This window comes from Ranitomeya variabilis, chromosome 1 (assembly GCF_051348905.1).
Source record: "Ranitomeya variabilis isolate aRanVar5 chromosome 1, aRanVar5.hap1, whole genome shotgun sequence".
Classification (NCBI taxonomy): domain Eukaryota; kingdom Metazoa; phylum Chordata; class Amphibia; order Anura; family Dendrobatidae; genus Ranitomeya; species Ranitomeya variabilis.
In genome coordinates, this window is record NC_135232.1 from 366,313,435 (window position 1) to 366,335,248 (window position 21,814).

General features: G+C 43.0%; 1 protein-coding gene across 1 annotated transcript in view; it reads left to right on the forward strand.

Annotated features, from left to right (window-relative positions):
• RASEF (RAS and EF-hand domain containing) overlaps positions 1-21,814 on the forward strand; it is a 108,125-nt gene that overhangs the window by 46,782 nt on the left and 39,529 nt on the right. Inside the window, exon 4 of the mRNA XM_077248990.1 lies at positions 6,827-6,922. Coding sequence (XP_077105105.1) covers positions 6,827-6,922 — 96 coding nt within the window. The remainder of the gene's footprint in view (positions 1-6,826; positions 6,923-21,814) is intronic.

The following is a 21,814-nucleotide window of genomic DNA, read 5'->3' on the forward strand; positions in this document are numbered from 1 at the left end:
CTTTGTGTGCACATAAAAATGAACAATATGTTCCAATTTATTTGTACACAATAGTCTATATGTCTTTATTGCCATTTTGTACTCATAGGATAGACAGTCATTCCATCTTACCCAGATGGGTAACTGCTGGTGCATCCAAAGACAACAAGCATACAGAAATCTGCCTAGAAGGTAAACATCCCTGAATGTGGAGTTCCTGCTTGACTGCATCTGCAGAATTGCGAATTTTGTTACCTCTATGAACACAAACAATTTACTAGTTGCTATGTGCTGAGGGCAGTGTCTTTGGTACTTTTCTGCATATGCTCCATTTATTTTTGGCTACAAACCACAGCAAACAAGAAGGCATTTGGGACAAAAAGGTGATGGCATGCGTAAGATAGAAAACTAGACCAAATACAGAACAACGGGTCATAAAACATATCATAACAGTGACGGTCACTTACTGATCGACTCCATATCGATGAAGATGCAATGTAGGTAAACAGAATCATATTAGAGCATTGCTTGGGCATCGATGGGAGAAGGTGGCATGTTTCTAGAATATGGCATTATTTTGTGATTGGTGGGTGGGAAATGGTAATCAACCTCTGGGATTGGCACTGATGATGTGAAGGAAGGGGCTGATTCAGAGCTGTGGTTCCTCCAATGTTCTTCACTGTACAGTGGTACCTGTTACCCCTCACTATGCAAGAGAACAGCGGCAAAGCGTAGATGAAAGTTGGTGCGCCCTTGGTGTGCCCAACAGTTCAGTGCACCATCCCACATATTAGTTTTTCATCTGTCTCCGCCCTCTACTCGCTCCTATAAAGCCAGAGCTGTCAGTCAAGAAAGAGGAGGGTGGAGATAGATAAAAACAAGTAGGTGGGAAGGTGCACTGAACTACTCGGCCACCAATAGGGTGCACTGGTTTGAACGGTTCAGTACACATCCGATTGGCTATTACAGAGAATAAAGCTCATTTTCTACCTAAGTGCAGGTGTCAGCCAGCATAATAACACAATAACCTGCAGATTAACCCCATATCTGCAGGTCTATAGCAGTTTTTCTGGTCACAGGTTCCATTTAAGATGTCCACATAAATTGTCCTGCAATTTTGTTTTTACAGAGCAAATCCGTCATGCTCCATGATGACACCATGCTTGTCAATCTTTACTGAGATGCCCCCAGTTGTTGAGTCAGGGCTGGAGAGACTTTTGAAGGAAGCGATCATTTTCACAGTTTTTTTCATGGTTTCACCAATCTCTGGTATACCAAGAGAAATGACTCCTTTCTTTCTTTTAATAATATACTGAGCTTAGGAGACAGATTTGAAGATAAAGTGAGATAATGTGTAAAAATATATTTTCTAGCTGTCTGGAAAGAGTTGAGCAATCTCAACCTAGCAGACCAACTATAGACTGTCCACTGATGGCCAGTTTCCATGCCATGTCCATTGGCAATGTTGAGGAAAATCTCTTTGAATCACTATGACGTAGGATGAGTACCTGAACAGCAGTGTCAGAGGCTTTGCTTAGAAAAGGTGTTTTTTCTAGATACATTTCTTAGAATAAACAAATACACCTATAAGGCAAATTCTGCGTGCCTGCTTAGTCTTTACTTTGTGGGCTGATAATACGCTGCACATCTGTGTGAGCCTAGGAAACTCCTCTCTTATACAAAAACACAAGAACTGTTGCTAGATTACATAAGATACAGCGTATGTTGGATTTTCAGGATCACTGTATACTGTATATACCATTAAACAATCCATTTTATTTGTTCTTACCCACCACATGTTTTATGTGCTCTTTTCAGGGATGAAGTGGTATAACTAAAATTACAATGAAAGGCTTCTAGATAGCATTATTGATCACGTTATGGGAACTAAAATACGGCACAATTTTATACTAATTATATATTGTTATATTAGAGGTCTAGAAAATACCATTGATGTATGGATGTATTTGGATCACCAATTAAGGGTCTTCTTCAGGGCAGTACCGCTATTGAGGCCCAATTCCAAAATAGGGCCCAATCTGGTAGTTGAAGTTGAAGGGAAACAAATGTAGAAAGGCATATGGAGAAACCACTGAGGTTTCTATTGTGGGGAGAAACTGCTAACATACAATATACAAATCATTTATAAGCGTTGTCTGGTCTTAGGCTACAAGTCTGCCATCACTTTATATGACTGCAGACTTATGAATTCTCACATTGCTCACACTGCACGCTGTGAGAATTATCCGGTGCTGGTGCTGGGTGTGGCGGGCACGTGACCGCATGTATGTGATTTGCATACATGCGCTCACATGCCTACTAGACATGCATGACCTCGCTCATTGCAAGTATGTCTAGTTGGAATGTGGCTGGAAGTACTGTATGCATGAAAGCCCGCTCCCAGTGCCGACACTGAAGAATCCTCACGGTGTGCAGTGTGCGCGGTGTAAAGATCCCATTCAGCTGCACTATGCTACGATGTAGCTGTGGCACATTACCTGTGTTTGGGTCAATGTTGCCTGTGTTTGGGTGAACCTTTCATGGAAGAATAATACTTTTCATGCCAAGACGCAAGGGGACATTGCCATATGACGATTTTTTTAAAGTCAGTTTTGCATCTGACCGTGTTACCATTATTTCCAACAAATGTATCAATGTTTCCTAAATTTGGCACATCTTTACATATAACACAGCTGTTTTTCCACTGTATAGTCCACCCACTACTGTTGTGAGATCTCCATACTTTGATACATTCCCCTGACAATGTTACCATTGCACCAGAATTCTAGCTTTTGTATCACCAAAATTTGTGCACAGATCATTGTCATGATTTTCGACATATTTATTAGGAATGATGAACCTTGCCAGACACAGTGTAAAATTGTCAATAAAATGGGACCTGTCTGTGGCTAGGGTCGTATTAATATAGTGGTCTCCGCAGAGCACTAATTTGGGTTTTTGTCACAATCCTTGATGAATTGTTTTCCAAGGGGAACCTCTGATACAACCATTCTATGGAAGGAAGCCAATGGGATCACTGTGGGCACAGTTTGGCCTTTGTCCTGGTAATATTCATCTTTTTAAGACATGCACAAACAGGTAGTCAGCCAAGTTAATAGCTCTGTTGAATTTCCCGTTGGAATACAGTTTTTGGGGTATTCAGACAGAAACCGTGCGAGAATATAGCCTTTATTGAGCAGATTTATTACTAGTGTGCGTCAAGAGGTGGCATAAAATGGGAAACAGTCTAAGGTCCGACAAATGTGTCTCAGATTGGTAAGTCTTAGATTTTAACAACATAATGCGTCACTTTCTTTAAATATAATGAGTGATTTATGGAATTCTGTGAAGCTGTGTGATATACCGTACATTTGTACAATGTGGGTGAGTAAACCAGCGTTTTGCCACTGATGGACTGCTGCTGCTTTTTGGCTGATTTGAGGGTAGAACTGCTTGGATGAGGTTTTTGTCTCATGAGAAATAACTGTATACGACTTTCCCCACAAGGGTCCTGCTCACACAGAAACAGCACAACATTTCCATGGCCTGCTATGTTCTCAGGTGAATTGGTTTAGCTATGCATGGCTGCCTTGTACTGACCGTGACGTGTCTGATTCTAGATGCACGGAGGTTGGTCACTTCAGGAGGTGTTTCCAGCACGCAGGAGCTTTGGCCTCACAGGCTTCCCCTGGATTTTGGCTTTTCTTTGTCACTTCGGTTATGTAAAATGTGAGGAGACCATTTATAGAGTAGAAGTAAATGAGTTAGTCTAAGGAAAGTTGTGATGGAATAACCTGCACCCCCTGTTCTCAACGTTTACTCGCTATCCAGTGTATTCAGAATTAGGCTGCCGTCACACTAGCAGTATTTGGTCAGTATTTTACCTCAGAATTTATAAGCCAAAACCAGGTGTGGGTGATAAATGCAGAAGTGGTGCATATGTTTCTATTATACTTTTCCTCTAATTGTTCCACTCCTGGTTTTGGCTTACACATACTGAGATAAAATGCTGACCAAATACTGCTAGTGTGACCGCAGACTTGTCATGTCACATTCGTTATAATACAATACCGTGTCCTACATAACGAATGGGGTTTAAGGAAAAAAGTTTTGCACTTTATACTTTCATCTTTGGAATCCCCCTAATGTTCCGTTTTAAATATTTTTAAACATTAAAGGAAATCTGTAAGCAAGTTTTTGCTATCGCATTTGAGAACAGCAAGATGTTGGGGCAGAGATCCTGATTCCAGCTATATATCACTTACTGGAATGCTTGCTGCAGTTTTAATAAAATCACTGTTTTATTTGCAGCTCTCTGAATGCTGAGCTCTGTATAACCCCGCCCACAACACTGATTGGCAGCTTTTGTGTACACTGCATAGGCAGAAAGCTGCCAATCAGTGACATATATTGTCTGCCTGCCTATATCAGATATCCTCATGTCAGACCAGTCATAAAAACTGCAAAAAAGGGAGAAATTCATGTAGGTTCATGCAACATGTTCAGGAACGTGCTGCATGTCACATCTCATGTACAGCACCATGGAATCAATGGTGCTATATAAATAAATAATAATAATAATAATAGTGCTTCCATTTTGTTATTTAAAAACCCCGTACTGATCCTTTTTACAAATGTTCTCTAACCTTTTGCCATGTTTCTATAAGACAATCGCACATACTGTGTTAATGTGAGTGTTGCTGCTGTAACGAACCAATGTATGTAAAGTATATTTGTTTTTCTGCAGATTTGCATATATGCAGTTTCCTTTGTAGCTTTTATATCTGCTCATCAAAAAAACCCTGCTGATTAAAACCAAAATGCGCCTGTAGCACCCCCTAGTGGAGAATAGTATGTGCAGCGTAGACTGAAGGATTTGTGCAGTAACAGTGTATCAGACATAAGGGCTCATACACATCAGGTTATTTAGGATTCTTATCACATGGGTTCTGAATATGGGTGTCACAAACATGGGGTGTGCACACTGCCATAACAGATGTGTCTTTATGCGGAGTTTATATATATATAAAAAGCGCTGCTTGCTGCATTGAATGCTGTATATTTCTGCAATGTATCCTGACCCGGAGGCAGGCAATATTTCCACCCTGCACTGTGGCTTGAGCCACTCTGGCTGGCAGTATAATGCACACCTCACTGATGTACTGTAGATCTCACTCTGCACTGAGCTTCTTGTTAATCAAGAGGTTCTGCAGCAACCAGACTGTACAGTGTTGGGAATTTGGTTTTCTGTAGTATAAATCATTCAGCCCATAGCCTTGCATATTAATATTCTAATAACTTGCAGCATTGGTATCGGATATGTCATGAGCATAGAATGCATACAGATTTAATGTGACACTTTGGGGTTTATTTTTTTAGATGATATGATAAGCATATGAACTCCTGAATCAAGCACTTTCTATTCTTGATCAGTATCGTAATGCCATAGGGGTGGATGCCCTGGGTGTCAATTTAGAGAATCCGCCCCTTGTTCAAGATGATCCAGAATGGCAAGACCAGCCTATAAGGAATCTCCACTGAGCCACCAGCAAGCGCCGATTCTACTAAAAGCACATGGGAGCAGTGATTGTCTGGCACCCAGCAAGCACTTTCCAGAATAATGCAACCTTTTTGCATGCAACTACAGTACCTATGCAGATCACAGGAAAGCACAACGGTAGATATAATTTTGCCTTAGGCAGTGTAATCGTTATACTGAGCGCTTTTTAACCTCGGTTGCTGCCTATGCAGAACACACAACAGCTTGAATGCTGCACTCTGCATAGGCAGCAACAGAGTTACTGTATTACAAGCTCTATAGCTCTTTCAAATAAAAACTAAGAGTGGATACTGTAGACAACAGTGAATGGATCAGCGGGCACTATTCTCAGGGCATTAGCTATATACGCAATCAGGGAAATAAGCTTAGGGCACACTGAGTATTCACGTGCAGAGCAGCCAATGATTTCTGTGCAATAGATTTCAGTCTATACATAGAGACTGCGGGGCAGGAGGACTGCAATGACTAGAAATGTGGTTAGGTTGGTGTTGGGCTGGAGGGAAAGCAAGGGTGGGGAACCTCAGGCCCTATGGCCAATTTCGGCAATCTCCTTTTATCCGCCCACCCAGGCAGATTCCCAGAGACCACAATGCTTGGGCCTTCAGCTGTATTTTGACGGCGACCGGCCCATTAAATTGTTCTTGCTCTGTGACCAGAGCAAGCAGTGTTCACTATTAAACGCTGAGGCGCATGCAGTGAATGATTACATCCTGACACCAATGCCAGTGTCAGGACGTAATTTGTGGGCGGAGTTGGCTTGCAATTTGTATGGCCCCCGAGGAACACACAAATGGAATTCATATGAAAAAGGATCTGTAGCATTAATGATAAAATCGTAAGCAGGGGTTTATGGTTATTATGATGTTTGGGTTCTCTTTTGAGTCCATTCTTAAAACTGGCACAAAATAGAACCCATAATAATCAATGGGGCCACACTGCTTATGGTTGCATAGCTGATACAAATTAACAGACAAGCGCAATGTACGTCAGTGTGAACTTAGCCTTACTTTAGTTACATCAGTATTTTCGTAAAAAATACAGTAAATGTGCTTGGTGAAAAAAGGCGTTCATCATTGGACTGATGGCATGGACTCAGGAAGTGCTAATAGTTCACTACTTAGAAGATTCAGAATACTTGCCTGTCCAGGGCACTGACCACTCATGCTGTGCCACTGGGAAGGACAGCAGTGCAATCAAATATATCCCGTCTGCTATGGTTTCTCACTTATAATGCAGCAAAACCCTAACGAGAACAAGAATACATTTCAATTTTTTTTACTATTCTAGGAGAAGAGAAAGGCAGAGGAAGCCCTCAATGACTTGAAGCGCCAACATGAATCAGAAGTAGCTGAACTCCAGGTCGCAATTAAAAAGCTAAAAAAGGTAACTTCAGCACTGCAAGGAGGGTTGGTGTGGATAAAGCTGACAGACAGACATTTTTCTAGCTGGGTATAAAGTGAACATAGCATTTGTGTAGATGATTAATCTTTTGGGAAAGCAGTTGGCTGCCTGATGTTTGGCTAATGGAATCATTATCTCACCATTATTATTGCCGGTATTTATAGAGCTAACTGCTTTCTACTCATGTGCCCTGAAAGGTCAAGTAATGCTATCGCGAGCTCCATCATAATTGTAACAATATTCATGAGTTCATCTTAGCTTGACCTAGATGCCAAGTTTGTCTAGAAGAATGAAAAATCCATGTAAGGCTATGTGCGCATGTTGAGTATTTGCTTGCAGAAATTTCTCCAAGGTTTTTGCATCTCTTGACACTGCTGCAAAACGCGCATTTGTTGCTGCGGTTATTGCATACGTTTTTGCTTGCATTTTTTGTACAGCAATGAATGTTTTTTTGAGCTAAATAAAGATATTTAAAAAAAAAAGTTTTGTGATGTAATTTCTTGGTTCAACACCACCTTTTCCATGCTGATGCAGTGGCATCAGGGTAATGGGATTAGGGCTTGGTGTCAGCAGCTGCTGTTGACACCAAGCCTTAAGGTACTGTTACACTAAACGACTTACCAACGATCACGACCAGCGATATGACCTGGCCGTGATCGTTGGTAAGTCGTTGTGTGGTCGCTGGAGAGCTGTCACACAGACAGCTCTCTCCAGCGACCAACGATCAGGGAACGACTTCGGCATCATTGAAACTGTCTTCAACGATGCCGAAGTCCCCCTGCAGCACCTGGGTAACCAGGGTAAACATCGGGTTACTAAGTGCAGGGCCGCGCTTAGAAACCCGATATTTACCCTGGTTACCATTGTAAAAGTAAAAAAAAAAAAAAAACCACTACATACTCACATTCTGATGTCTGTCACGTCCCCCGCCGGCGTCCACAGGGTTAAAACTGCTTTCGGCAAGAGCGCTGCTAATATGCACGCGCTGCTGCCGAGAGCTTCCCTGCACTGAATGTGTCAGCGCCGGCAGTAACAGCGGTGACGTCACCGCTGTGCTCTGCTTTACGGCCTGCGCTGACAGTCAGTGCAGGGAAGCTCTCGGCAGCAGAGCGTGCATATTAGCAGCGCTCTTGCCGAAAGCAGTTTTAACCCTGTGGACGCCGGGGGACGTGACAGACATCAGAATGTGAGTATGTACTGTTTTTTTTTTTAACTTTTACAATGGTAACCATGGTAAATATCGGGTTACTAAGCGCGGCCCTGCGCTTAGTAACCCGAAATTTACCCTGGTTACAAGTGAACACATAGCTGGATCGGCGTCACACATGCTGATCCAGCGATGACAGCGAGTGATCAGCGACCAAAAAAAGGTCCTGATCATTCCCATCGACCAACGATCTCCCAGCAGGGGCCTGATTGTTGGTCGCTGTCACACATAACGAGATCGTTAGCGGGATCGTTGCTACGTCACCAAAAGTGTGACGTTGCAACGATATCGTTAACGATATCGTTATGTGTGACTCAGCCTTTAGGCTGTCAACCAGACACCCCCATTACTAAGTTGGTAAGTAAACACAAACACACTCACAAACACACATTGTCACCATCCTATGCAGGAGCGTTACCAGAACAAACGTACATAGGCTGCAACCAAACAGCAACTGTTAATTTTAAAGAAAAAAAAGAAAAAAAAATGGGCTCCCGCATAATTTTAATAACCTGCAGAGGGAAAGCCGACAGCTGAGGGCTGATGTTAATATTCTGGGAAGAAGCCAATAACCATAAAGGTTCCCAGGCTATTAATATCAGCTCACAGCTGTTTGCTAAGCCTTTACCAGCTAGTTTACAGGGGGACCCCAGAAAAAAATTGACATAGGGTCCCCCTATAACATTTAACCAGCAAAGCCTAGGCTGACTTGATATTAATGGCCTAGGAAGGGGCCATGGATATTGGCCCCCTCCCAGACTAAAAACAGTAGCTCTCAACCACCCCAGAATAGGCACATCTATAAGATGCACCAAATCTGATGCTTAGCCTTGCTCTTCCCACTTGCCCTGTAGCGGTGGCTAGTAGGGTTTATATTTGTGGGGTTGATGTCACCTTTGTATTGTCAGGTGACATCAAGCCCACAGGTGAGTAATAGAGAGACGTCTATAAGACACCTATCCATTAGTAACCCCATAGTGATGTTGTATAAAAAACACACACCTAGAATAAAGTCCTTTATTTGAAACAATGACACAGACTCTTTTAATGACTATTAATTAAACCATGCTCACCGAACGCCTAATCAACTGACGCCAACGTCTCCTGCAACAAAAATCAAATAATAAACCACAATATTCCTCACCTGTCCACAGAGAAGATAACCCTTAATGTCACACGATGAACCTGATCACTGTGAGAGCAGTCACTGATGTGACTGCTCTCAAAGACAGCCGGCGATACACTCGCAGGAGGTAATCACTCCCGCAGTGTATCACTGAGCTGCTGTGAGAGAGTTCACCGGAGTTCATCAGCTGATCAGCTTCGGTTCTCAGTGATACACTGTGGGAGTGATTACCTCCTGTCAGTGTATAGCTGGCGGCCTAGTAGAGCGGTCACATCTCCAGATGTGACTGTTCTACACATGAGATCGCCGTGGGACACTCAGGATTACATGGACTATGGCAGGCAGGTGAGTATATGGTGGTTTATTAATTTTGATTTTTTTTCTAGGAGATAAGGGCATCGGGGATTCTGTGTTAAGGTGAGTATTTGTTGTTTTTTTATTTAAATTTTTTTCTAGGAGACGAGGGCATCGGGGATTTGGTGTTAGGTGAGTACAATTTTTTTTTAATTTGAATATGTATTTATTTTAGTTTTGAACCCACAGTACGACGTCCGACGGTCTTACTGGCGGTAGCGTTACCGCGGGTCACAGTCACAGCTGCGGGGTTAAGCTGACATCTGACAGCATGACCCCGCAGCGCTTTGACTGACGGTCCTACTGGCGGTAATATAGTAACATAGTAACATAGTTGTTAAGGTTGAAGGAAGACTTTAAGTCCATCTTGTTCAACCCATAGCCTAACCTAACATGCCCTAACATGTTGATCCAGAGGAAGGCAAAAAAAAACCATGTGGCAAAGAGTAAGCTCCACATTGGGGAAAAAAATTCCTTCCCAACTCCAGATACGGCAATCAGACTAGTTCCCTGGATCAACGCCCTATCAAGGAATCTAGTGTATATACCCTGTAACATTATACTTTTCAAGAAAGGCATCCAGTCCCCTCTTAAATTTAAGTAATGAATCACTCATTAAAACATCATACGGCAGAGAGTTCCATAGTCTCACTGCTCTTACAGTAAAGAATCCGCGTCTGTTATTATGCTTAAACCTTCTTTCCTCCAGACGTAGAGGATGCCCCCTTGTCGCCGTCTCAGGTCTACGAGTAAATAGGTCATCAGAAAGGTCTTTGTACTGTCCCCTCATATACTTATACATTAAAATAAGATCACCCTTAGTCTTCGTTTTTCCAAACTAAACAGCCCCAAGTGTAATAACCTATCTTGGTATTGCAGACCCCCCAGTCCTCTAATAACCGTGGTCGCTCTTCTCTGCACCCGCTCCAGTTCAGCTATGTCTTTCTTAGGCTGGGGTCACACTTGGCGTAAGACAATACGCCACGTATTATACGTCCGTACTACGGCCGTAATACGGAGAAATGTTCCCAAAATATTGATCCGTAGTCAGGGTGTTTCAGCGTATTTTGCACATGGCATCCTCCGTATGTAATCCGTATGGCATCCGTACTGCGAGATTTTCGCGCAGGCTTGCAAAACCGACATCTAATGGATTTATGTGCTCAAATGTTAGGGAAAACATATATACAGTATATATATATATATGTCATTGAGACACATATATATATATTCTGTATTTAGATTTCATTCAGCGCGATATCTGTGAAAAGTCGGTAATTCAATTGCCGGCTTTTCATTTCTCCTGCACAAACCCGACAGGATATGAGACATGGTTTACATACAGTAAACCATGTCATATCCCCCTTTTTTTTTTTGCATATTCCACACTACTAATGTTAGTAGTATGTATGTGCAAAATTTCAGCGCTGTAGCTGCTGAAATAACGGGTTAAATGGCGGAAAAAATTGGCGTGGGCTCCCGCGCAATTTTCTCCGCCAGAGTGGTAAAGCCAGTGACTGAGGGCAGATATTAATAGCCAGGAGAGGGTCCATGGTTATTGGCCCCCCCGTGGCTAAAAACATCTGCCCCAAGCCACCCCAGAAAAGGCACATCTGGAAGATGCGCCTATTCTGGCACTTGGCCACTCTCTTCCCACTCCCTGTAGCGGTGGGATATGGGGTAATGAAGGGTTAATGCCACCTTGCTATTGTAAGGTGACATTAAGCCAGATTAATAATGGAGAGGCGTCAATTATGACACCTATCCATTATTAATCCAATTGTTTGAAAGGGTTAAAAAACACATACACACACACACATGATTTAAAAGTATTTTAATGAAATAAACACAGCGGTTGTTGTAATAATTTATTGCTCTCTCAATCCATTTCCAGGCCCTCGCTTGGCAAAATAATAAACGCACAAGATACATACCTTCTGATGTCAGATCACGTCCAACGAGGTAATCCATCTGAAGGGGTTAACTAATATTACAGGCAGGAGCTGCGATAAACCACTCGCTCGTGCCTGTAATCCCCCGGGTGCTGAAAGGAAAGCTGGATCTGTACTTACATTGAGTCGCGGTGATGCGCCCCTGCTGGATATTCTCATGAACTGCAGCCTGGGAACTTTTTCCCACGCTCCAGGTCATATGAGGACATCCACCAGGGGGGCGCATCACCGCGACTGAAGGAAATGTAGGTCAATGACCTACATTTCATTCATTCGCCGGGGAATTACAGGCACGAGCGAGTGCATTAGCAGGGCTCGTGCCTGTAAAATTATTAACCCCTTCAGATGGATTACATCATGGGAAGTGATCTGACATCAGAAGGTATGTATCTTGTGCGTTTATTATTTTGCCAAGCGAGGGCCTGGAAATGGATTGAGAGAACAATAAATTATTACAACAACCGCTGTGTTTATTTCATTAAAATACTTTTAAATCATGTGTGTGTGTGTTTTTTAACCCTTTCAAACAATTGGATTAATAATGGATAGGTGTCATAATTGACGCCTCTCCATTATTAATCTGGCTTAATGTCACCTTACAATAGCAAGGTGACATTAACCCTTCATTACCCCATATCCCACCGCTACACGGGAATGGGAAGAGAGTGGCCAAGTGCCAGAATAGGCGCATCTTCCAGATGTGCCTTTTCTGGGGTGGCTGGGGGCAGATGTTTGTAGCCACGGGGGGGCCAATAACCATGGACCCTCTCCTGGCTATTAATATCTGCCCTCAGTCACTGGCTTTACCACTCTGGCGGAGAAAATTGCGCGGGATCCCACGCCAATTTTTTCCGCCATTTAACCCGTTATTTCAGCAGCTACAGCGCTGAAATTTTGCACATACACACTACTAACATTAGTAGTGTGGAATATGCAAAAAAAAAAGGGGATATGACATGGTTTACTGTATGTAAACCATGTCTCATATCCTGTCGGGTTTGTGCAGGAGAAATGAAAAGCCGGCAATTGAATTACCGACTTTTCACTAACACCGCTGTGTATTTCTCGCAAGTCACACTGCAGGTCCGTGTGGAATCCGTATTTTTCTCGCCCCCATAGACTTTCATTGGCGATTTTTTTGCGCAATACGCTGACAAACGCAGCATGCTGCGATTTTGTACGGCCGTAGAAAGCCGTATAATACTGAACCGTAATATACGGCTAATAGGAGCAGCCCCATTGAGAATAATTGTATGTTATGCGAGTTTTACGGACGTAGTTTCTGCGCTCTTACGTCCGTAAAACTCGCATGTGTGACCCCGGCCTTATACATCGGAGACCAGAACTGTACACAGTATTCTAAGTGTGGTCGCACTAGTGACTTGTATAGAGGTAAAATTATGTTCTCCTCATGAGCATCTATGCCTCTTTTAATGCATCCCATTATTTTATTTGCCTTTGTAGCAGCTGCCTGACACTGGCCACTGAATATGAGTTTGTCATCCACCCATACACCCAGGTCTTTTTCATTGACGGTTATGCTCAGAGTTTTAGAATTAAGCACATAGTTATACATCTTATTACTTCTACCCAAGTGCATGACCTTACATTTATCCCCATTAAAGCTCATTTGCCATTTATCAGCCCAAGCTTCTAGTTTACATAAATCATCCTGTAATATAAAATTGTCCTCCTCTGTAGATTACCCTGCAGAGTTTAGTGTCATCTCCATTACCGCTGATAAGAACCTCCACTCCGGTGTTTCCCATGCTGTCACACAGATGATGAAACATGTGAAAACGCGAACAAAAACTCAGAAAATCTGCAAACATTTTTATTCCTGCATCTTTGCTGCGGATTTGACTGACTCAATTGAAGTCAATAGGTGAAAAAGAATTGACATGCTGCAGAAAAAAACACACTGCAAATACTCAAAGGAAATTTACTGATCATGTGCACAACACTTCAGGGTTGTAATTGAATTAGCTTCCATAGTGTCTTTGGCCCATTTCCGCTCGGAAAAAAGCTGCAAAAATGCATAAAAAGCGCACCGTGTGCACATATCCTAACACATCTTTCGATTGTCAAACTAGTCAGCTGCCATTTCACAAGGTGGAAAATCCACTTGTGTGCAGAGGAGCTGGAGATGAGGCTCCAAGTAGACATATACCAAAGAAAGACCAGCTATTCTGCATCTTATCAAGAACAAACTTTAAAAGCCAGATAATTGCAGATAATGCAATCAGCCATCTTATGCCTTTTAGATAAGGGTCATTGGCCTGGTAATAGCTATGGTTCCCTGTACACCAGGCAAAAAATTGCCGACAAGCTGATGCTGGTGTTAAGGCTCATTCAGACATCACTGATTTTTTCTCGTATGCAAAAAAACTTGTCAACAATCAATTAGGATCACAACAACCTCCTGCACTTGTATAGAATCATGGCACGCACGTACCCCAAAAGGCAAGAAGACCCCCAGACCAAAATCAAATCCAAACGAGAGACAAGGATGGCGACAACATCCATGGTTCAAAAATAATTCCTTCCATTACCAATACAGGGGAGACAAGCAGCGTATCGAACAGAGAAAATAAGGCGTGAAAAAGACCTACTGTATGTTTCGAGGTTGAAGCGTGGCCTGTCTCCCCTGTACTGGTGATGGAAGGATACAGGAATGGTTTGTACCGTGAATGCTGTCACCATCCGTTGTATACAAAACAATTGACCAATGTCAGTGTTTAGGATCAGATTTTTATCAGTGTTTGGTCAGTGTGTCAGTTTTTACCATCAGAGCTTCTTCAGTTTTTCTCATATGCAAAAAAAACTGATGGCGGTTTCTTAAGCTTCTATCAGTGAGAACGAACAACACACAGATGGCATCCGAGTGATGTCCCATCTTTTTTTTTTAGATTGGTGAATTTGATGATCGATGATCCAAAACAAAATCGGACATGTCTCCGTCTTTTGGTGCGGACCACTCAACGTGAAAAAATACACTGATCGAACTTTTATGTGAAAAACTGGTGTCTATATAAGCCCTAACATGTAGCAATAACCGTGAGGGTTTTCTATGAGCAATAGTTCATGAGATCATTACTGTGAGCAGTGACTGAACCAGCAAAGGTGCCGCCCTCAAGACTGAAATCAGAATGCTGCCTTGAGGAATAAAGTTAATTTCCTCCCAGCAGGGTGGGTCTAAATGCTGGCGACGGGCAGCTTCGCCATATCTGCATGTTAAAACCTTTTTTTCAGGTGACAGGTTCCCTTTAAAGAAGCACTCCTCCTCCCGTCAAAGTTTTTATACTCTTAATGCATTGCAATCATCATATTATATAGCACTGTGTACTTTCAATTGCTCATTTTGCCTTTCTACCCAACTAATTATTCTCTTTTTTCTGCTCTATATAGAAACAGGAAGTATTTTGTCCTTGCATTAATCATTCCTCGCTTCACCTCCTGACCTAGCTGCTCCATTCTCCTCCCTGCCGGGGACTTTAGCAGTGACTCATATAGGGAAAACTAACCATCTGTACATAGAGCGTAGAAAATTCAGCTATTCAGTTTTTAACCCCTTCCCGACCCATGACGCCACGTAGGCGTCATGAAAACCCGTGCCAATCCGACCCATGACGCCTATGTGGCGTCATGGAATGATCGCATCCCTGCAGATCGGGTGAAAGGGTTAACTCCTATTTTACCCGATCTGCAGGGAGAGGGGGACTGGTACTTCAGCCCAGGGGGGGTGGCTTCACCCCCCCGTGGCTACGATCGCTCTGATTGGCTGTTGAAAGTGAAACTGCCAATCAGAGCGATTTGTAATATTTCACCTAAAAAACTGGTGAAATATTACAATCCAGCCATGGCCGATGCTGCAATATCATCGGCCATGGCTGGAAAACCTGAAGTGACCCCCCCCCACCCCACCGATCGCCCCCCCAGTGCTCCGTTATGGGGTCCGGTCCCCTCCGTCCTGTGCTCCGCTCCCCCGTCCTCCTGTCCGCTCCCCCCCTGCTCCTATGTCACCCCCCCGTGCTCCGACGCCCCCCCCTGTGCCCCGATCTCCCCCCTTATACTTACCGAGGCTCCCGGTGTCAGTCCGTCTTCTCCATGGGCGCCGCCATCTTCCAAAATGGCGGGCGCATGCTCAGTGCGCCCGCCGAATCTGCCAGCCGGCAGATTCATTACAAGTACATTTTGATCGCTGTGGTAGGTTCTATCACAGCGATCAAAATAAAAAAAATAATAAATAAACCCCCCCCTTTATCACCCCCATAGGTAGGGACAATAATAAAATAAAGAAAATATTTTTTTTTTCTTTTTCCACTAGGGTTAGGGTTAGAACTAGGGTTAGAACTAGGGTTAGGGTTACGGGTAGGGTTAGGGGTAGGGTTAGGGTTACAGGTAGGGTTAGGGTTAGGGTTAGGGTTATGGCATGTGCGGATTTGGCTGCGGATCCTCAGCGGATTGGCCGCGGATCCGCAGCGGATTGGCTGCGGATCTGCAGCGGATTGGCCGCGGATCCGCAGCGGATTGGCCGCTGCGAATTCGTAGCAGTTTTCCATCAGGTTTACAGTACCATGTACACCTATGGAAAACCAAATCCGCTGTGCCCATGGTGCGGAAAATTCCGTGCGGAAAATTCCGTGCAGAAACGCTGCGTTGTATTTTCCGCAGCATGGCAATTCTTTGTGCGGATTCCGCAGCGTTTTACACCTGTTCCTCAATAGGAATCCGCAGGTGAAATCCGCACAAAAAACACTGGAAATCTGCTGTAAATCCGCAGGTAAAACGCAGTGCCTTTTACCTGCAGATTTTTCAAAAATCGTGCGGAAAAATCTCACACGAATCCGCAACGTGGGCACATACCCTTAGGGTTAGGGTTGGAATTAGAGTTAGGGTTGGAATTAAGGCTAGGGTTGGAAATAGGGTTAAGATTAGGCTTGTGGTTAGGGTTACGGATAGGGTTAGGGGTGTGTTGGGGTTACAGTTGTGGTTAGGGTTGGGATTAGGGTTAGGGTTTGGATTAGGGTTAGGATTAGGGTTAGGGTTGGAATTAGGGTTACGGGTGTGTTGGGGTTAGGGTTGTGGTTAGGGGTGTGTTGGGGTTAGGGTTGGGATTAGGGTTATGGCTAAAGTTGGGATTAGGATTAGGGGTGTGTTGGGGTTAGTGTTGAAGTTAGAATTGAGGGGTTTCCACTGTTTAGGCACATCAGGGGTCTCCAAACGCAACATGGCGCCACCATTGATTCCAGCCAATCTTGCATTCAAAAAGTCAAATGGTGCGCCCTCCCTTCCAAGCCCCGACGTGCGCCCAAACAGTGGTTTACCCCCACATTTGGGGTACCAGCGTACTCAGAACAAACTGGGCAACAACTGTTGGGGTCCAATTTCTCCTGTTACCCTTGCAAAAATAAAAAATTACTTGCTAAGACATAATTTTTGAGGAAAGAACAATTATTTTTTATTTTCACGGCTCTGCGTTATAAACTTCTGTGAAGCACTTGGGGGTTGAAAGTGCTCACCACACATCTGGATAAGTTCCTTCGGGGGTCTAGTTTCCAAAATGGGGTCACTTGTGGGGTGTTTCTACTGTTTAGGCACATCAGGGGCTCTGCAAATGCAACGTGACGCCCGCAGACCATTCCATCAAAGTCTGCATTTCAAATGTCACTACTTCCCTTCCGAGCACTGACGTGCGCCCAAACAATGGTTTACCCCCACATATGGGGTATCACTGTACTCACAACAAACTGGGCAACAAACATTTGGGGCCCAATTTCTCCTGTTACCCTTGTGAAAATAAAAAATTGCTTGCTAAAACATCTTTTTTGAGGAAAGAAAAATTATTTTTTATTTTCACGGCTCTGCGTTGTAAACTTCTGTGAAGCACTTGGGGGTTGAACGTGCTCACCACACATCTAGATAAGTTCCTTGGGGGGTCTAGTTTCCAAAATGGGGTCACTTGTGGGGTGTTTCTACTGTTTAGGCACATCAGGGGCTCTGCAAATGCAATGTGACGCCCGCAGACCATTCCATCAAAGTCTGCATTTCAAATGTCACTACTTCCCTTCCGAGCCCTGACGTGTGCCCAAACAGTGGTTTACCCCCACATATGGGGTATCAGCATACTCACAACAAACTGGGCAACAAATATTGGGGTCCAATTTCTCCTGTTACCCTTGAGAAAAAAAAAATTGCTTGCTAAAACATCTTTTTTGAGGAAAGAAAAATGATTTTTTATTTTCACGGCTCTGCGTTGTAAACTTCTGTGAAGCACTTGGGGGTTGAACGTGCTCACCACACATCTAGATAAGTTCCTTGGGGGTCTAGTTTCCAAAATGGGGTCACTTGTGGGGGGTTTCTACTGTTTAGGCATATCAGGGGCTCTGCAAACGTAACATGATGCCCGCAGACCATTCCATCAAAGTCTGCATTCCAAAATGTCACTACTTCCCTTCCGAACCCCGGCATGTGCCCAAACAGTGGTTTACCCCCACATATGGGGTATCAGCGTACTCAGGAGAAACTGGACAACAACTTTTGGGGTCCAATTTCTCCTGTTACCCTTGCAAAAATAAAAAATTCTGGGCTAAAAAAATATTTTTGAGGAAACGAAACACATTTATTATTTTCACGGCTCTGCGTTATAAACTTCTGTGAAGCACTTGGGGGTTCAAAGTGCTCACCACACATCTAGATAAGTTCCCTTGGGGGTCTAGTTTCCAAAATGGAGTCACTTGTGGGGAGTTCCTACTGTTTAGGCACATCAGGGGCTCTGCAAACACAACCTGACGCCCGCAGAGCATTCCATCAAAGTCTGCATTTCAAAACGTCACTACTTCCCTTCCGAACCCCGACGTGTGCCAAAACAGTGGTTTACCCCAACATTTGGGGTATCAGCATACTCAGGAGAAACTGGACAACAACTTTTGGGGTCCAATTTCTCCTGTTACCCTTGGGAAAATAAAAAATTGTGGGCTAAAATATCATTTTTGAGAAAAGAAAAATTATTTTTTATTTTCACGGCTCTGCGTTATAAACTTCTGCGAAGCACTTGGGGGTTCAAAGTGCTCACCACACATCTAGATTAGTTCCTTGGGAGGTCTAGTTTCCAAAATGGGGTCACTTGTGCGGGAGCTCCAATGTTTAGGCACACAGGGGCTCTCCAAACGCGACATGGTGTCCGCTAATGATTGGAGCTAATTTTCCATTCAAAAAGCCAAATGGCGTGCCTTCACTTCCGAGCCCTGCCGTGCGCCCAAACAGTGGTTTACCCCCACATATGGGGTATCATCGTACTCAGGACAAACTGGACAACAACATTTGGGGTCCAATTTCTCCTATTACCCTTGGGAAAATAAAAAATTCTGGGCTAAAAATCATTTTTGAGGAAAGAAAAATTATTTTTTATTTTCACGGCTCTGCGTTATAAACTTCGGTGAAGCACCTGGGGGTTATAAGTGTGCTCACTATGCAGTGGTTTATCCCCACATATGAGGTATCAGCGTACTCAGGAGAAATTGCCCAACAAATTTTACGATCCATTTTATCCTGTTGCCCATGTGAAAATGAAAAAATTGAGGCTAAAAGAAATTTTGTGTGAAAAAAAAGTACTTTTTCATTTTTACGGATCAATTTGTGAAGCACCTGAGAGTTTAAAGTGCTCACTATGCTTCTAGATAAGTTCCTTGGGGGGTCTAGTTTCCAAAATGGGGTCACTTGCGGGGGAGCTCCAATGTTTAGGCACACAGGGGCTCTCCAAACGTGACATGGTGTCTGCTAGCGATGGAGATAATTTTTCATTCAAAAAGTCAAATGGCGCTCCTTGCCTTCCGAGCCTTACCATGTGCCCAAACAGTGGTTTACCCCCACATGTGAGGTATCGGTGTACTCAGGAGAAATTGTCCAACAAATTTTAGGATCCATTTTATCCTGTTGCCCATGTGAAAATGAAAAAATTGAGGCTAAAATAATTCTTTTGTGAAAAAAAAGTACCGTTTCATTTTTACGGATCAATTTGTGAAGCACCTGGGGGTTTAAAGTGCTCACTATGCTTCTAGATAAGTTCCTTGGGGGGTCTAGTTTCCAAAATGGGGTCACTTGTGGGGGAGCTCCAATGTTTAGGCACACGGGGGCTCTCCAAACGCGACATGGTGTCCGCTAAAGATTGGAGCCAATTTTTCATTGAAAAAGTCAAATGGTGCTCCTTCTCTTCCGAGCCCTGCCGTGCGCCCAAACAGTGGTTTACCCCCACATATGAGGTATCAGCGTACTCAGGACAAATTGGACAACAAGGTTCGTGGTCCAGTTTCTCCTTTTACCCTTGGGAAAATAAAAAAAATTTCGCTAAAAGATCATTTTTGTGACTAAAAAGTTAAATGTTCATTTTTTACTTCCATGTTGCTTCTGCTGCTGTGAAACACCCGAAGGGTTAATAAACTTCTTGAATGTGGTTTTGAGCACCTTGAGGGGTGCAGTTTTTAGAATGGTGTCACTTTTGGGTATTTTCAGCCATATAGAACCCTCAAACTGACTTCAAATGTGAGGTGGTCCCTAAAAAAAATGGTTTTGTAAATTTTGTTGTAAAAACGAGAAATCACTGGTCAAATTTTAACCCTTATAACTTCCTAGCAAAAAAAAAAAATTGTTTCCAAAATTGTGCTGATGTAAAGTAGACATGTGGGAAATGTTATTTATTAACTATTTTGTGTCACATAACTCTCTGGTTTAACAGAATAAAAATTCAAAATGTGAAAATTGCAAAATTTTCAAAATTTTTGCCAAATTTCCATTTTTTTCACAAATAAACTCAGAAATTATCGACCTAAATTTACCACTAACATGAAGCCCAATATGTCACGAAAAAACAGTCTCAGAATCGCTAGGATCCGTTGAAGCGTTCCTGAGTTATTACCTCATAAAGGGACACTGGTCAGAATTGCAAAAAACGACAAGGTCATTAAGGCCAAAATAGGCTGGGTCATGAAGGGGTTAAATTTGTGATGACATAGACCAAATGGAAAAGAAAACAATTAGATGGGTAGAAGGACAAAATGAGCAATTGTAAGTACACAGTGCCATATAATATGATGGCTGCAATATATTAAGAGGATAGAAACTTTGATGGGAGGAGGAGGAGTGCTTCTGTAAGGATTTTTATGCAAAATGAAGACGGCAGATTGGATTCCAAGGTTTTGTCCTTACACACTAGATATTATCAGGAGTTTATCTCAGTGGTGGACTTTTCTGACAGTTGTTGATTGTCCTCATGTAAAATAATTTAACAATATATTCAAACCGATCGTACAGTAATGAAATCTCAAATGGATGTCCCCTTGCATCAGTTATTACATGTATGGTACTTTGGGTACAGAAAGTATTCAGACCCCTTTACATTTTTTTTTCCACTCTTTGTTTCATTGTAGCCATTTGGTAAATTCAAGAAAGTTCATTTTTTTCACATTAATGTACACTCTGTACCCCATCTTGACTGAAAAAAAAAGAAATGTAGAATTTTTTGCAAATTTAATAAAAAAGAAAAACTGAAATATCACATGGTCATAAGTATTCAGACCTTTTGCTCAGACACTTATATTTAAGTCACATGCTGTCCATTTCCTTGTGATCCTCCTTGAGATGGTTCTACTCCTTCATTGGAGTCCAGCTGTGTTTAATTAAACTGATAGGACTTGATTTGGAAAGGCACACACCTGTCTATATTAGACCTCACAGCTCACAGTGCATGTCAGACCAAATGAGAATCGTGAGGTCAAAGGAACTGGCCAAGGAGCTCAGAGACAGAATTGTGGCAAGGCATAGATCTGGCCAGAATTTCTGCAGTACTAAAGGTTCCTAAGAGCACAGTGGCCTCCATAATCCTTAAATGGAAGAAGTTTTGGGACCACCAGAAGTCTTTCTACACCTGGCCATCCAGCCAAACTGAGCAATCGTGGGAGAAGAGCCTTGGTGAGAGAGGTAAAGAAGAACCCCAAAATCACTGTGGCTGAGCTCCAGAGATGCAGTAGGGAGATGAGAGAAAGTTCCACAAAGTCAACTATCAGTGCAGCCCTCCACCAGTCTGGCCATTATGGCAGAGTGGCCCGATGGAAGACTCTCCTCAGTGCAAGACATATGAAAGCCCGCATTCTCTGGTCTGATGAGACAAAGATAGACCTTTTTGGTGATAATTCTAAGTGGCATATGTGGAGAAAACCAAGCAATGCTCATCACCTGCC